At 32.1% G+C, this 18,812-nt stretch overlaps 1 protein-coding gene across 1 annotated transcript; it reads left to right on the top strand.

Annotated features, from left to right (window-relative positions):
- Positions 1 to 15,682: 15,682 nt before the first annotated feature.
- LOC120282738 lies at positions 15,683 to 16,739 on the top strand. Its single transcript, XM_039289589.1, has 2 exons — positions 15,683 to 16,521; positions 16,625 to 16,739. Exons 1-2 carry the CDS (start codon positions 15,683 to 15,685, stop codon positions 16,737 to 16,739), a joined length of 954 nt encoding a protein of 317 aa, XP_039145523.1.
- Positions 16,740 to 18,812: the final 2,073 nt, after the last annotated feature.

Below are 18,812 nucleotides of genomic sequence, written 5' to 3'. Positions count from 1 at the left end.
CTAAAACAAGCACCAAAGCAATGGCATGAAAAATTTGATTCTGTAATTTTTAAATATGGCTTTAAGCATAATGGTGCTGTTCGATGCATTTATTCTAAGTTCACTAATAAATTTGGTATAATACTATGTCTCTATGTTGATGATATGCTAATCATTAGTACTAACATAGAAGGAATAATTGACACTAAGGCATATCTATCCTCAAATTTTCAAATGAAAGATTTAGGTGAGGTAGATACAATCTTAGGTGTCCAAGTTAAAAGACATAGTAGGGTTTTGCATTCTGTCAATCTCATTTTATTAAGAAAGTGTTAAATAAGTTTAATCATTTGAACCTTAAAGAAACAAATACTCCTTATGATGTTTCCATTAATTTGAATGAAAATCCTAATAGAGCAATAGCTCAACTTGAATATGCTAGTACTATAGGTAGCCTTATGTATGCTATGCATTGCAGTAAACCTGATATATCATTTGCAGTTTGTAAATTGTCACGATTTACTAAAAATACAAGTGTGTTACATTAAAATACAATAAAAAGAGTCTTAGGATACCTTAAGAGGAGAAAAGACTTGGGCTTATTCTATGATAGTTTTCCTGTTGTATTAGAAGGATATTCCGATGCTAGTTGGATAAGAAGTACTAGTGACAAAATGCCCACTAGTGGATGAATTTTTACATTAGGATGCGGCGCTGTTTCGTGAGCATCAAAGAAACAAACATGTATAACACACTCAACTATGGGGTCTGAATTTATTGCCTTAGCAACAACAGGCAAGAAAGGAGATTAGTTGAGAAACTAGTTATTAGATATAAAGTTGTGGCAACAACCAATGCCAGCCATTTCTTTGCAGTGTGACAGTCAAGTAGCTATGTCAAGAGCACTCAATAAAATATATAATGGTAAGTTAAGACATATAAGTCTAAGGCATAAATATGTGAGACAATTGATCATTGATGGTATTATTACCATTACTTATGTGAGATCGTGCAAGAATCTAGCAATCCATTAACTAAAGCTCTACCAAGAGGTTTAATAAGGAACACTTCTGCTAAGATGGGTCTACGACCTTTCAGCTAAACTTATTATTAATAGGAACCCAACTTTTATATTAACATTACCACTAATTTAGGAGTTTGAAGGATAATAACAAGTTAGTGATAAGTGTTTCTGAGTACTAGGTTTTGCTAATTAGCAAATTAGTACCATGGCTATTAAGAAGGTGAGTGTAGAAATTAAACACTCTTAATGAAGCAAATAAAAGTATTTAAAACTTCACCTATATAAAAAAATTGAGAAGTGGTGCCGCTTCTATCAAAGTTAATTACACTTTGTGAATTTTTTATGAAGTCAGGATGGAGCACATGTAATGGTGTTATTTAAATTTCATCGATAACTTCTATTTGAATGTCATTAATAGCAAAACGTGTGCCAATTCCGATTTGGCGGATAGAATCATAGTTAAAGCTTAAGCCACTTGTGATTTTGCTAAATTCTTAAATTACTTACACTAAATAAAGGTTTAAAACAAAAGTTACTTTTATAAATGCGTTTAGCCATAATATGACTATATCAACTTCACACATAATAAGTGGGGGATTGTTAGTGTGGTATGTGTGAAAAGTTTAGTCCCGCATATGATAAAGAGAAGAATGTACATATATTTATATAGTACAAGATAATAGACAAATCAAATAGTTGGATATAGAAAAGTGCAAGTGGGCCCTCTAATATATTTATATATATGTATGTATTATATTTATTTATTTAAATCTATGGTGGGACTAGGGGCATCTTGGGCTGAGTTAAATTATTTAATTCATTATTTTTTTGTTTTGAAAGGATGTCATTTAATAGCTGTGTGTGTGTGTGTGTGTGTTTTTTTTTTCAAAACAGACACATCCAATCGAACCATTAATTCATGACTTTTCATCATCTTTAAAAAGAGAAACATTCTCATAGAACATTAATTACTTTTCTACTAAGTTTTAATCTTTGGGATTTTGTTGTATCTAGAGGGAATTATTGCAAACCTAGTGCAGACTTGTGGGCGATAAACGCCTAACAGATAGAGTATCTACACCTTAAAATCCACCAAATTCTTGTACCTCAGTCCCTGTTTACTCTAACACCTCTTCACTCTCATAAGAGTTAATAAAGACTCTTTGAAGCTCAAAACCTCTTATTGGTTTTCAACACAATGATAGACCCCTCTATTGAGAAGCTTTATTGCTTGCTTTTTGACTCTGACAAGGGTTGGTCAGAATTTCTTGAAGGCCAAGGCCTCTTTTCGGTTTTTTATACAATGATAGATTGCTCTCTTGAGAAGCCTTATTTTGTGTTTTAACTCTTGTAACTTGTAAGGGTTAATGAAGACTCCTTGAAGCTTGAGGCATCCCGTGAGTTCTAATTAATGCAGTGACAGACTACTTTCTTAAGGGACCTCATTGTTTTTTTTTTAACCCTACTAAGATTGATGAGGCCTTTTTTGAAACTTGAGGTCGTGAGTTTCAATGCAGTAACATACAGGTCCATTGAAAGGGGCATATTATTGTTTCTTGACTCTTGCAAAGGTTAATGAAAACCCCCTTGGACTTCGAAGCCTCTTGTGAGTTGCATTGTAGTGATGAAGTATTCCCTTAAGGAGGTCTCATTATTATTGTTTTGATTTAAGCTCCATTAAGATGGTTTAAAGATTATCTTAGTATGGAAATTGAAGGGAAAATTATAGAAAAATTTCTTTGCTGGCACGTGGTGAATTCTTGGAGTGAAAATGGCAGCCTAGGATCCAGTGACTTAGGAAAGCTTAAGACCTGTTTGGTTTGGAAGTGACTCACCAAAGTTGTGGAAGTGTGGAAGTGGCACTTTAGTGGAAGTGATATTTTCAGTTGAAGTTGTTAGTTTTATGTGTTTGGTTGCAAAGGGAAGTGTGACAATAGTGTTCACTTTCATGTGTTTGGTTTGGGGAAGTGAAGACCCATTAAATTTGACTTTAACACTTCCTAATGTTTTGTTGAAAAGGAAGTGAAGTTTCACTCACAACTTCTTTACAGAGGTGAGGTTACTTCCTCAAATTTGGGTGTTAGGATATATGGTGATAAGTAGACACAAGGTTGTCAGATCCGGCCAGGGTATTGACCCTGCCAAGCTCATGAGGCAAGGTGGATGGGTTCAACCGGGTCAAATAAGGGTTGAACCGGGGTGAGTAATAAACTATTAAAAAATTATAATAATTAATAATACACAAATATAATATCAAAACCACAATTATAATATAAAAAGTAACTGCTTAAATTTTATATTTGAATTGATAAATGGCCGGATATACAATAGTGTTTTTTAATTATGCCATTTATTTTCTTGGTTTTTGTGATTTAGTGATAATTTAATATATCAATATATAATTACTGAACTTATGGGCTTCATTTTTACTATTATTTATTTATTTATTTATTGGTTTTGTTAAAATAGATAAAAAAAAATTTACTCACTAATTCTTATCTTTTTATTATAAATTTTATCCATAAATTGTATAACTTTTATTATAAATTTTATCCATGAATTGTATAACTTATCCTTTTTTTTTTAATTTCCTATATTTTTTATTTAGTTAGAGGTGTTGAATTCCCATTGCTATCTTCATAGCTATTAGCAAGTTCGACTGGTGTCTCATCATTGTCGTTGTCATTATCTTCGCCTCTAACATATTTCTCTCCAAATCCAGAATACAAAGATGTGGCATATGACCTGTGGCACTATCCTCGCCACATATAATTTGAAGCCCTTTATAGTTTTCAATAGGTTTGTTAATGAAAGGTTTTGTAGCTAGGTGGGCCTGCATTGCCAAAAAAAAAAAAGGAGAAGTGAATATGACATTAACAAATGGTGAAAAAGGTTGCTCTCAATAAAAAAAAACCTTACCTCAGTATAGATGAACGGCACAATTGGATCAAGGGTAATCATTTTCGTTTTGTCATCCCATCCCACCCCACTCAAGTCTCTTGCATTTTTTCTATCTCTACTTATCGTGCCTTCAACGTCCAGTAATGGTTTTTGATGTTCTCCGCTATAAAATCAGTGTTGAATTTGGTGTTCACAATGGACGCAGCATGGGCAAATGTAGCTTTTTTTGAAAGATTTGTCACATTTGAGCCCTTTGTTAGATTGCTCAACCAACAAGAGAATCAAAAAATTATTGAATTCTCCTTCCATCTCTTGCTGGGAGTTCCACGTTTGCCTTTGGTAGCCCTCGCATTGGTACTATCATTTGCACAATTGCTAGCTTCCATACTTGAGGAAATTCTAATTATGAAAACTAATGATGCATGTCAGATGGGTAAGGGAAACAAAATATGGAAAAGATGATGCATGCAGGGTGGTGCAAGGAAAACCCAATATGAAAAAAGATGATGTATGATAAGAAATTCAGAGAAAAGAAAAAAACCAAAACCAATAAACATTGATGACCCAAGTAACCAAAGGAGAAGATACTATCCATGAGTTAATGAAGGAATCAAATCACATGTGGATTCAACCAATTCAGAATATATATTATAAACCAGAACCCCATTCATTTGATGCTAGTGAATTAGTTCTCAAATTTGGCAAGGAATAAATAATAAAAATGCAAACCCCAGAAAATAGAACCAAGAATAACCTAAGTATTATCATTACATAAATAAGCAGGAAGGATAGTAGATATAACATGGCAATATTTAAATGAATCTTGAGACACATGGACAAGCCACAGCTTCAATTCATGTAATAATGGACAGGACAACTGAGTCATGCATGAGCATGTACAACAAGTCAAATGAAAAATTGAAAATACATGTCAATGCAAGAGATACAATTAGTGGCCACATGAATAATTAAGAGTAGCAGTACAACATGAATCATTCCACAAAATACCTACCATCATAAAAAATACAAAGGATAGAAATGCATAAATCATAATTCCATGACTACAGACATACATTGCATTAATAGTAAAAGTGAGAAAAATACATTTATATGTGCATGTTTGCATGTGGTAAACAACCACAAAAACATAGAAACCAATTCAAAATTTTAAAAGAATAGCTACTCCAATGCATAAAACATGTTTGTTAATGCACGATAAAAACAAGGTTGACAAATCCTTAGGTTGCAAGTCTAGATTTGCATATAAAAACTCAAAAACCATTGATAGCATTCCTACCAATGCATGAAGCATAACTTTAATGCAAAAATTAAATCCATCTGAGTAATAAAGAGGTTCGTGCAAATAATGAAAAAGAAGAAAATGCAAAAGAAAACAAAGACATTAAAAAAAATGCAGTCATATACGCCTAGAATACTATCTACACATCTCATTAGTGATTATATCCTTGAGCTCGACCCATTGTCTATTTTCTTCACATTGTTCTCACTACGAATGAGGTTGTGATGCAAGAATCTAGTCTTCTTGCATTCCTTTATCATCGAAGATCTAATTGGGTCAACACTTGCTATGTAACTATGAACTATACAACATGCATGAAGCAACAAAACCTGAGGCTTGAAAGGAAAAAATGGGTGGGAGGTAGAATTTTGAATAGATTCTTTAGTATAACAAACACTCACTCAACCCACGATCGCAACATAGAGTGCCTTAGGTTGAATAATTCCTTTGGGTTTATCGAGGCCCTCCCGTTATGTTCTTTCTAGTGGTGTCGAACACCTCGGCAAAGGACTATGAACCTATTTATGGTCGTGTAACCCACATCTACCAAGTAATATTTCCCTACAAGAGACCACTATGGTGAATCATAATTCATTCAAAAAGGTTAAGGATCTAAAGGTTAGGTCTAGATTGGCCACCTTCTATTAGCTTAAGTCCCTTGGGTTGTGGCCATGATAGTGCGTCTCTTAAGACAGTAAAATCATTTATCGAGCCTTCCCAACCCACGAGCACATAGGAGAACCTGAGGTCAGGATGGACAACCGGTAGCACTTTTTTTCTTGTTCCTTCCCGACCATGAAAATGTGGTAACTCTAGGGGGTGGACTCATCAACATGTGCACCGTCCAACAACCCAACACAGTCCTACACGATAAGTAAACATTATAGACATATCAAATGGATTTTGTAACACTCTAGTAATTTTTTCTAGGATTATGACGTACTTACTTTGAAGTAAGGATACAAATTTTGGTTAGCTTGAATATGAGAGTGACAGATTCCGTTCGGAAGTTGTACAAAGTCATCAAGTAGTGCATATACGGCTCAGAGAACATTATTAAAATATTTGCTAATTATTTCCCTAGACCAAAGGAACTCTATTCACATAGTTCTATCCTTTGTATTATGACCAACGATATGTAAGAAAATTGCCACTTGCCCTCTATGGACACATGTCTTGTATCCACAAGTAGGTGTCTATCACGCATAATGGAGGATAAATGCATGAATGACTCTACATCCATCCTGAGGTAACTAACACAATAGTCTTGGTCACCCCTTAGATATGTTCCATTTGGTATTTCCTAGTTAGGTCTCTGAAAAGTGAAGGCAGGGGACACCTTGACACCCTAGCTTCAAGCAATTCTTCAAATAAAAATGCGACAACGATAACAATTGTTGTGAATGAGGCTATGGCGGGTATGGCATGCTCATCTAGTGCCCAATTGTCCATCTACACAAAATGATGATCAAGTGATGATTTTGACATATTAGGTCATCTACATAGATCCATTGCATTTGAAATAAATTTCCTAAACTATTTGAAAATGCATGAAGATCTTGACATTCATAATATGAAAAAAGTAGCTTGCAGAATAACTGTGCCATCAATTCATTCCCAATGTATATCGACATAGCATTGCATAAGAGAAATACATTGTACTGGATTCTTACAAAGTATAGTATGGAAAAGTGTGCATGAATTATAGCATGCAATAACTTAATAGAAAAATATTCCACGGATATAATGATTTCAGCCATAGAATAATGAAGTTACCAAACCAGCATAAATATATATTCATCTAAGTTTCCTGCAAAGGGGTCAGAATCCATATAGTACAAAATCAAATAATGAGAAATGAATTGGTAACCCTTAGTATAGCAAACCACATAAGCATATTATACTGAAAACCTAAGCAGGGTCCATATGAGCATAGCATTGGATGAAATAATAATCAGACAATAGCATGTAGCAATACATATTAGTATGAAACTAAAAGGATCATAGCATGGTATGAAAATTTGGTGTGTAACCAATGAAAAATTCAGTAATAGATCATGAATTTAACAACTTGGAATGAAAACTTCGCATACAAACACAACTTATTAATCAACAAATCCAGAAAATAAAAAACAATCACTAATGCAACACATCATGGATCTTAGGGAAGAAAAGAATACATGAAAATTGATGGCATGACATGCAAAATGGTTTCTAAGCATATCACAAACAACAAATACAAAAAATAAAAATTACAACAAAATATGAATAAAGCAACACATCATACATTTGGTACGAAAGTGATGAATCCAACTTCATGTTATGAAAAAATGACATCCAAACATAGCTAAAACAATAGATACAAAAAAACTTCCATGAAAAAAAACAACACATCATACATCTTTCCAAATAACCATGAATCCAACAACAAAGTATGAGACCATGGTTCCCAAGGAAATATACAACAGATCAAAATTTAAAAACTAAGAAACAAAGAATAAATCATAGACCCATCATAAAAAAACATGGTGATCTGTGGTAGATAAAAGAAAAAATTTTCAAAAAAAAAAACACAAGAATAAAGCAACATATCATAGATCTATACAGAAAATCATGAAGTTGACATTATGCATGTTAACAGAAAAATGGTATCCAAGCACAGCTGAAACAATAGATACAGAACAAAAATCCATGAAGAAAGTAACACATCATACATCTTGTCAACTAACAATACGTAATGAAGTACACAACAACATACCATAATTTTAAAAACCTAGAACATGCAAGAGATCATATATCTTGTATTAATAAAAAAAACATGAATCAAACAATATGGCATAAAAACATGGTGATCCATGGCAGATCAAAGGAAAAAATTACAAAAACATAACTAAGCAACATATTATAGATCTAGCAGGGAAACAAGTGAATCGAACATCACGTTATGAAAAAGATGGTATCCAAGCATAGCTGAAAGAGGAGATCCAAATAAAAAAATACATGAAGAAAACAACACATCATAAATCTTGCCAAATAACCATAAATCCAATAGCAAATTATGAATCCGTAAGACCCAAGTCAATATTCAACAACAGATCAAAAGTAAGAAACCTAGAATCATGGGTGAGATCATAGATCTGCATTAAAAACCATGATTCAAATAATATTTCAGGAAACATGGTGATGTATGGCAGATCAAAGAAAAAAATTGCAAGAAAACATTAATCAAGCAACATATCATAGATATGGCAGGAAAACAAGTGAATCCAACATCATGTTATGAAGAAATGGTATCCAAGCATAGCTAAAAGAGTAGATCCAAATAAAAAATCCATGAAGAAAAAAATACATCATAAATCTTGCCAAATAACCATAAATCCAACATCAAAATAAGAATCCATAGCACCTAAGTAAATACACAACATTAGATCAAAACTGAAAAAATTATAAATCATGGGAGAGACCATAGATTTGGCAAAAAAAAAAAAAACAACAAATTCAAGAGCTTAACATAAAACCATAGTTTTACGATCACATATCAAACAATAGACCAATAAGAAAAAGCAAATAACAAAGGAGAATAAGAATCCAACCAGAAAATCATAAAAGCAAGCACCTAGAAAAAAAATGAAAAAACAATAATGCCAAATGGAAAAGCAAGGCCCAACAACATGTCAAAACCCTACTCAAAAATCATGAATCCAACAGTATCAATTGAAAACTTCATATCCAAATGGCATGTCGGTCCTCCAGTCAATGATAAAAAAAAAAAGAAAACAATCCATCTGCAAATCATGGATATGGGGAAAAATCAGAAGAAGTAGGTGAAAATGAGAACTTGTTAACTGATTGAATAACTAAAGAAGATAAAAATCATGACCAACCTTAAAAAAACACAACAACAACCCTTGTGAGAGTGGGGATGTTGGGGACACGAGTATGCCTTACCTTGGGTGAGACAAGGGAAAAATCCATAGACAAGTGACCACAAAAACCAAGGATGCCGCCATGAGAAAGGGGAAAGTGAAGCAGTGGGAAGACGAAAAGCCCGAAGTGATGGAAGAAGTGGTGAGCTTAACGAGGCCTGGTGAAGTCACGTGGAGGAAGTGGGACTTTGGCCACATATGAAAAATAATAGAAGTTTGACTTCCCCATTTTTTCTCTGAAATGGAATGAGTGAAGTGGGATGATATTGGAGGTGTCACATCATTACTTTGGCCCACAAATAGGTAAACCAAATAGATAGAAGCGGGACAATAGTCCCAACTTCGGTCACTTTGGGCTCCACTCTAGTGAACCAAATAGGCCCTTTAGTGTACTATCTTAGGGCTTATTTGGATTGGCTTCTGGGAAGCCCATAAGCAATTTTTTATAAGTTAAGCATTTCTGGGTGGAAGAAAATATGTTTGCGTTAGCTTTTTCTACAAAAGCAGAAGCTGTTAAAAAAGCCCAAATTCAATTTTTTTCAGAAGCTAGTAAACTGATGCTTTTGAAAAAGCACTTCTGAAATAACAGTTTTGGGTGTTATTAAGTTACCAATTTACCCTTAACAAATAATGAAATGAATGTCCTCCAGCCCTAATAGATTTATTCCTTCAAAGTTCTTCTCCTACTTCTTGCCTCCACCCCTTTCATCCAGGTAGAAGAAAGCTAGAGAAAAGAAGAAAGAAAAGAGAGGGATAAGGAGATGGCTCCACCCGCATCTTCGACCTCCACGAGGAGCAGTCCACCATCTTCAGATTCAGTTGTTAATCTTTGCTCTATGTTCTCTGCTGACTATACAAATCTACAGCTTTTTTTCTCATTTATCTTTCTGTTGAGTATTTTATGTATGCTTTTCTTATGTAGGGTTGTTGGACCTAAGCAATTGGCATTTTCTGCTGCTCTTGGATTTACTTTGGGTAAGTTCCCAATTTGTGGTATGAGGACTGCAACTATACCGATCCTTGTGATTATGGAGTGAATTATGACAACTTGTTTTACTTCTATTTTAAAGGGATAATGAAGAGATTGAGTTTATGAGATTTAGAATTTTGGAAATTTAGCTTCTTAAAACTTAGGTTATGCTTGAAATTAATTATTTTGACCTTAAGGTATGATAAAGTGAATCCATGCATTGCCTACATGTTTTGATTTCTGCATCTTTTACATCTATATGTTGCTCTTTCTTCCTATCTTTTCTCTCTATTTATATTTTTTCAAAGTCTTTCTTTCTTTGTTCTTTCCTTTACTTCTATAGTTCTATCTCTATTCCTTTTCATCTTGTTGTTCTTCTTATTGGTTTTTGCTTAAGTTATGGTTTTGTCTGGAGTATATTCTATGTTGTCTTTCTCACTTTCTTAACTTATGGTTTAGGTTAGAATGTATTCATCTTAAATTTTCTTTGTTGTCTTCTTCTAACTTGATCTTTGATCCTATACAATAAATCAAGATTATCAGAATTACCTTTAGTTTTTATTTTATTCTTGGCATTCTTGTTTAGGTTACAGATGATGAAACTTTTGTTTAAATAACGTTTGGCTCCTTACCATTAAAAAGTGGTGCTTCTGTCACAAAAAGGAGATTGGGTTATACAATCTGAGTCAAGGGATTATTCCAACATATCAGTTACTATCTTTTGAAAGACTAAGTTTAAGACTATACAATTACTAAATTTTTTTTTCCAGGTGAAATGACAATTTTAACTCTAAAGCTATGTTTGGGTTGTAGGGAAATAGAGTTGAAGAGGAGACGATGTGGACGATTGTTGTTTTCTGGTGTTTTACAAATAATTATATTTTAAAAAAAATAGAGTAGTTAAATCTTCTTTTCTTTCCTCTCAACATTTTCCATTCTTGGCTTTCCTTCTATACTCCTTATTTGAAACATTCTATAGAGCATGAATTCATATTAGTTTACATTTTATTTGGTTTTAGTGTATTTCGATTAATATGAATGTTCTCTAGGGAGAAAAAAATAAAATTTCAAAGGGGCATAACATAACTGGCATTTTATCCGCTGTGTATCTGCCTACACATAATGAATTAAATCTTTGTGATAAACACATCTGAATTAACTTGCTGGTTACTACTTTGTCCATGACATATAAGAAAATTTTTCTTTTTAAAAAAAATTTTCTTATATGTCATGGACTTCTGTTAAAATTTATTAATTGTCTTCAACAAGGTGTGATTCATCTATTTCTTCCAAAAAAAATTTATTTACTATGGTTTATTCAGTTTTTTGTGTGGGTGTAAATATATATATATAAGACAAATTAATATAAGTTACATATGGTGTTTAAAATTAACCATCCACTTAATATATATATATATATTGTCGTGGTTGCTTATATGTTATGTTATGTTAAAAATTGTTAAGATAATTTTTTTTTTCTTTGCTATGTAATTAAAACATGAATTGAGGCACAAACTATATTATGATTAGTATTTTTTTTTCTAGCAAAGCCCTTTTTTTTATTTACTGAAAGAGGTTGATTTCGCCATGTTATTTTTTATTAAGGGCTCAAGATCATAAATAGTTTTTAACATGGCTTCAAAACTACCACCCAAAAGAATTGTACAAGGAACAAATGTGGGTGATGTGAATGTGGTTACAAGTGAAAATACTCCAAAAGCAAGATGAGATGACACACATACTGAAATGTTCTTAAAAATATGTGTCGAGGAGGTCCAGATTAGTAATAGGCCGCACACACTTTACAAAAGAAGGTTAGAAAAATATAATATCAAAGTTTACTGTGAGAACAAGGGTGAGTTACAACTAGAAGCAACTAAAAAACAAGTGGGACTCTCTCAAGAAAGATTTCGACATATGGGTAAAGTTAGTGGAGCACCAAACAGGGCTTGGTTGGGACCCTATTAAGAGGGAAATTTTAGCAAGTGATGATTGATGGGAGAGAAAAGGACAAGTAAGCCTATGAATCCATATTATATATAATAATGTAGTCATTTATTTGTGATTTTTATTTCAAAAAAAAATAACACATTGTCTTCTTTTTTTATTTAATTGAAACAGGAAATCCCAGAATATCTTAAATGGAGAAATGAGGGTCCAAAGTTCTTAGACATGATGGAAATATGCTTTAAAGATGTAGTGGTGACAAGCTACATGGCATTGATACCATATGCAGAACCATCATCAGAGAATGAAGTTTCTAATGACAATGTTTATGCTCAGATGAATGACGTAGACATAGAGGTAGATAACTTTGATGATGATGGTGACAGTCCTCAACAATACAATGATGCTGCTCTGGAAGAAACCAGTACAACACAAGATAGAAAGAGACAAAAAAATCACAAAGAGAAAAGGAAAAAAGTGCAAATGAGAAACTACATGAATCATTTAACTTCCTACTCTCTAGGATGGATAACATATCAGGCACCATTAATGTAAGAGTTGAGAATGATGATAGTTGCAGTATAACTAGATGTGTGGATTTGTTGGACACAGTTCTGGGGATGGAATGAGGAAGTCCACATTATTTTCTCACGGTGAGGTTGTTTGCCAAAAAAAAAAAATCATAGGGAGACTTTTGTGGCATTAGTGGAAAAGGATCCATCACTTGCTACCGGTTGGTGTCACACTTTTAACGTGGACGACCTTACCCGACTTTGACTTTGACATATGATCATTTATCTAGGGGATGGTTGCATTTTGTTTCAAGTTTTTTATTATGCCATCAACTTGTTTGTTATGTCATTGCTTTATGTGTTAAGTTTATGCGTCCAACATTATCTTGAACTTTTCACATGTTACGCTTATGAATTGAATATTGTATTAGATTATTGTCTTTATTTTATGCTAAACTTTTGTATGGTATTTGATTTTGTTTATTCATACCTTTGGGTTGAGTATTTTTTTTCCTATATTCTACATGGTATTAAACAGTTGATATTGTTTATGTAGGGTGTAAAACCAAAATGGAGTTCTTGTCCGATTCAAATACAAAATCAAAAGAACCAATGTCTAATTAAGAAGAAGAAGCTAACAATTTGGATATGCATATGGATGATTACATGGGAATGATGTATGCATGTGCTGTAGCTGCACAATACTAGTATATGAAGTCAATGTTGAAGGGAGAGAAGAGGAAATCTTCACTAACTGGTCATACTAATGAAATAATGAATGGATTAGATAGTTGTTTCTTTGAGCAAGCCTGAATGAATACAACTGTATTTAGAAGATTGGTGGTTGAACTTACTCAAAAGTATGGTTTACAATATATGAGAAATGTTAGTGTAGGAGAATCAGTGATAATGTTCCCGTATATACTTGGATAAGGAGCTACTTATAGGAATGTGGAGGAGAGATTTCAATATTCTAGAGAAACAGTGCACAAACAGTTTCATCGAGTGCTAAAAGTTGTTCACAAATTTGGAAATGATATTATTAGACCAACAGATGGAAATTTCAGAGATGTGGAGGACTACATCCAGGGTGATGTTTGATATTGGCCTTACTTCAAAGACTGCATTGGCGCAATAGATGGAACACATGTGGTCATTCTTGCCCCGGCTGAGAAATAAGTTCCATTTATCAATAGGAAATGGTACACATCAACAAATATTCTAGCCACACATGACACACGTATATTAATGGAGGCTTTGAAAAATCCGTCTTTGAAATTTCCTCAACTGCCTGAAAGTTCACATTTACTTGAAGTTAATTTTAATATCTATGTTCTATTTTTCATTTTTTATGTTATTATACTTTTGTAGGGAAATACTATCTTATGGATTTTGGGTATCCTATGATGAAAGGATTTTTGGGTTCATACAAGTGTGCAAGATATCACATTCCATAAGTTAGGATGTCTTGTCCCTTTAGGTCTCCAAATGAAGTATTCAACCATCATCACTCCAGTTTGAGAAGTGTTATAGAAAGAACATTTGAAGTTTGCAAAGCAAGATGGAGGATCCTACAAAATATGACCAAGTATACTATGAAGGTTCAATTCCAAATTATATGATCATGTTTTTGCTCTCTATAATTTTATTTGTATAATGGGTAGTAATAATTTGGATGTTCTTGAGAGCCTTAAAGACATCAACCAAATTCAAGAAGGAGCATGTGACTTTAAGGATGATGATAGTGAAAGTTCATTTGTATGGCAACAACCTATCAATGAGGACACTCAACAAATGATCACACTTAGGAACAATATTTGGGATCAATGTTATCAATATCGTAGGATACGGGATACATATCGCACAATATGTACCTAAAAAATAGGATTTTAATAGTATTGGTGGCTATATCAGTATAATTTAAATTATCGTAATTCATCTTATGTATCTATTAAAATATATCGTATTGTAAGAAGTGGCGATATTTTAAAACTTAAGAATTCAAAAGGTCATGACTCTATCCAAGGGACTTTTTCACTTCAAATGTTTTTTCTTTTTGCAAAATTTTGACGGCAAAGCAAAAAATGAGATTTTAGATGGAGAAACCCTAAAGAAGATATCGTGCAGAGCTTCAACCCCTCGGTTAGTATTTAAATTTTCATATCTAGATTTTAACTTTTTTATTCATTCTTTATATCCTCTTATTTATGAAGCTTATCATTTTTAGGATTTCATACAAATTTAGATTTGAAGTTTATGATAAGTTTATCCTTTATTTGAATAGCAATTTTTAAATTTAAACATAATACAATTTAAATGTATTTATCTAGATTCTAGATTAAACTTGGATAAGAGTCGTAAGATTTAAAAATTTTATATGAATAATTCGTGATTTTATATACATATATAATACAAAATCTATTGTTTTATTAGTTTAATCAAGTTTATTCATGGTTTAACTTTTTAATTTAAGTTTAATTTTTTTTTTATCAGTGTTATCAACATGGCTGATATCAAAAGTAGGAGAAAAGAGGATATTATATATGAACATTGCACCCCAGTTGATAAATCAAATAGAATGAAATTAAAATGCAATTATTGTGGAGGGATTTATACGGGTGGCTTAATTCGAATGAAACATCATTTAGGAAGGACTCACAAAAATGTGGCGGCTTGTAATAAAAATCTTGAAGAAGTTAGTAACTTATTTTAAGGGATACTTAAAGATCTAAAAAAAAGAAAAATATTGGAGATGAGGGGCTGATGATCTTTTTGAAGAAAATTATGAACAAGTTCCCTATGCCAGCATAAGAGGAACTTTAGACCTAACAGTTACAACAAGAGGGAGTAAAAAACAAACCACATTGAATGCAATGCTAAAAAATCGTGAAACAGTATGCAAATATATATGTAGATTTTTTTATGGCAACTCTATCACATTTAATGTGGTGAAAAGCTCATTGTTTAAGAAGATGATTAAGTCCATTGGTGAATATGGACAAGGATTGAAGCCTCCTAGCTATCATGAAGTAAGGGTTACTTACTTAAAAAAAGAAGTGGAGAATGTAAATGACTTACTTGAAAAATATAAGAATGAATGGAAAAAAAATAGGTTGCACATTGATGTCTAATGGTTGGATTGATGGAAGGGGGCGTTCTATCACTAACTTTTTAGTGAATAGCCCTAGTGGAACTGTTTTTCTGAAATCTATTGATACATCAAGCATATCTCACAGTGGTGAAAATATGTTTGAATTGCTTAACTCAATGGTTGAAGAAATTGGAGAAGACCATGTGGTACAAGTTGTGACAGATAGTGCTTCAGCTTATGTTTTAGCATGTGAGAAGCTAATGGAAAAAAGGAAAAAACTTTTTTGGTCTCCATGTGCTGCACATTGTATTGATTTGATATTAGAAGATATTGGACAATTGCCAGTGCATGCTAATATCCTCTCCAAGGCTAAGAAAATTACCACTTTTATCTATCGGCATACATTATTGATAAATATGATTAGAAAGTTTGCTAATGGCTATGATTTGATTCGGGATGGAGTGGCAAGATTTGCTACTTCCTATCTTACTTTGAGTCGTATGCATGAGTTGAAGGAGCCATTAAGAAGTATGTTTGTTTCTGAAGAATGGTTAAATAGTCCATTTGTAAAAAAGAGTGATGGCAAGAAGGTGAAAAATTTAGTTGTTGGTGAAGCAAAATTTTGGGATGCCATTGTGTATCACTTGAAAAGTGTTATACCATTAGTGAAAGTTTTCAGACTTGGTGATGGAGATGCTAAGCCTCCAATGGGATACATCTTTGAGGCTATGGATAGAGAAAAAGAAAAAATAGCAAAAAATTTTGATGATGTGAGCTCAAGGTATGAAAGAATATGGGAGATAATTGATGAAAGGTGGTTGTTGCAACTCCATAGGCCTCTACATGCAACTGCATACTATCTTACTCCAAGGTATACTTTATTTTTCATTTGTTGATTTAGTTTTTTATTTTACTATCTATAATTGATTATTATGCGTTTTTTATACATTTAATCACTTATTTATTTTAAATAGATTTCACTTTGATCCTATTTTCAACCATCAAGATGAGAAAGTGACAGTTGGTTTAATTCAAACTATTGAGAGGATGTATCTGGATGTTCCAACAATGCTGAAGATAGATAGGTAACTTGAAAATTTTAAAAAGGATGAGGGATGTTTGGAATTGATATGGTGGATGTAACAAGAGATAAAAAGCACCCAGGTATCATTTTAATTTATTTTTGTCTCTATTCTTACTTATAAGACATCACATATTTATATAATTATAAATTTTGAAAAGTACTTATTCTGTTACTAATATATGCAACATTGTGGTGGGAAAGCTATGGAAATCAATGTAAAGAGCTTCAAACTCTTGCCATTAGAGTATTAAGCCTCACATGTAGTGCTACAGGATGTGAAAGAAATTGGAGTACTTTTGAACATGTACATTCCAAGAAAAGAAATCGTTTGGAGCAACAACATTTGAATGCACTTGTTTTCATTTACTAAAATATCAATTTGCAATTGAGACAAGAAAAAAGATAAGGGAATGGTGATACATACGATCCTATCTCATTATCAAGCATGGAATCAGATGATGAATGGATAACAGAAAGTGAAGACCCTTGCTTACCTCAAGATACATTGTGGATGGGATGTTCATGAATGTTTTTCAGAAGTAGCTTCAACAAAAAGGAAAAGAGGTCAATTTATATATTCTAACTATATAATATTTTATAAATTAATAGTTTAATATAATTGTTGAGTATGAAAAACTTACTATTTATATTTTCAGGTCCTAAAACTTACAAATCCAAGCAAACAAGAAAGGAAAAGAGATCAAGATACAAGAAGAAATTCAAGATGTCAAAAATGATAATGATGAAGAATTTGATGAAGATTTAAATCAAAGAGATGATGGAGATAGTGATATAGCAAATTTGGACATTGATGATGATTTTTGAACATTTTTGTACTTTATCTATTCTAGACTATAACTTATGATTTTAAATTATTTTCCAAACTTATGAAATGATGTTTAATTTACCTAGATGAAAATTGTGAAAATGTGTATGTTATATATTTATATGTGTATATATACTATCTATATAATATCTTACGATAAAAGATACGCTACGTTACGTTACGCTACATAAAAATTAAGAATTCGATACATCATACTATACACAATTCGACAACATTGTTTGGGATCAACTCTCCGATCAATATATGAGTTAATTTTGTAGTATTTATAACTTATTATTATGGTTGTTGTGGTGTTAAAAAAAAAATTATTTGTCCCCTATGTAGGTTGTAATTTAATGTTTGTCTTGTTAGTTGTTGCTATGGTTGTTAAGATATTGCAAAACCTTAATGTTGTTATTGTTAATTGTTCTTGTAATTAATAGTCATGAAAATATTGATATAATGGCTGTTGTGAAATTGAAAATATTAGATATCTTTTTTTTCCATGTTATGACGGTGTTATTGCTATTGTTGTTATTATTGTTATTTTTTTTTTGTTATAAGCTGACAATATTGGTTTTTTTTTTATTGTTGTGATTCTGAAAATACTATTGTTTTTGTTCTCATGTTTGGATTTAAAATTGAAGTCTTATGCTTTTTTTTTTCTTATTAAACAACAATAACAACAACTACAACAACAACAATAATAATAATAATAATAATAAATTATTATTATTATTATTAGTGTTATCATTATCATTAGCAATGTATAATACCAATTCAATAAAAACTCAATGAATATCTATTTCAATAATTTGCCACCTCTAAAAGTTGTTTTAAAAATTCAATATATATATAAGTATTTTGTATTAGTTTATCGAAACATAGGATACAGAAATACACTTAGAGTGTGTTTGTTTGGCCGTATTTAAAAGTACATGTAATTGGAAATACATGATCTTTTAAAATCTAATGTTTGTTTAACTGAATCTGAAGAACTCAAAGTAGGTGCAACTGCAATGGTAAGGGATTTTGTTAGATTTGTAACTATGCCCAAATCGGGTGTAGTTCAAACTCCTGGACTCTAGAATTTAAAGCAAGTTTTGCACGTGGTGTCACGACACCGAATTTTTATCTTTTTATTATTTTTCAGACCAAGGTCTTGGCAGGATAACAAAAAATCTAGATTCATCTTTATCTTTGTTTTTTTATTTGCAAGTTTCTTTTTTTTTTAATTTTTTTATTCTTTTAC

The sequence above is a fragment of the Dioscorea cayenensis genome, chromosome 18, assembly GCF_009730915.1.
Source record: "Dioscorea cayenensis subsp. rotundata cultivar TDr96_F1 chromosome 18, TDr96_F1_v2_PseudoChromosome.rev07_lg8_w22 25.fasta, whole genome shotgun sequence".
In the NCBI taxonomy this organism is placed as follows: Eukaryota; Viridiplantae; Streptophyta; class Magnoliopsida; order Dioscoreales; family Dioscoreaceae; genus Dioscorea; species Dioscorea cayenensis.
This window is presented reverse-complemented; position numbering and strand designations above follow the sequence as displayed.

What these genes read in the sequence shown, in the direction of transcription:
- LOC120282738 (XM_039289589.1), top strand. Translation starts at nt 15,683, where the DNA reads ATGTCTAATGGTTGGATTGATGGAAGGGGGCGTTCTATCACTAACTTT. An exon ending in GCATACTATCTTACTCCAAG is followed by an intron (nt 16,522 to 16,624) that starts GTATACTTTATT and finishes TATTTTAAATAG; the next exon opens with ATTTCACTTTGATCCTATTT.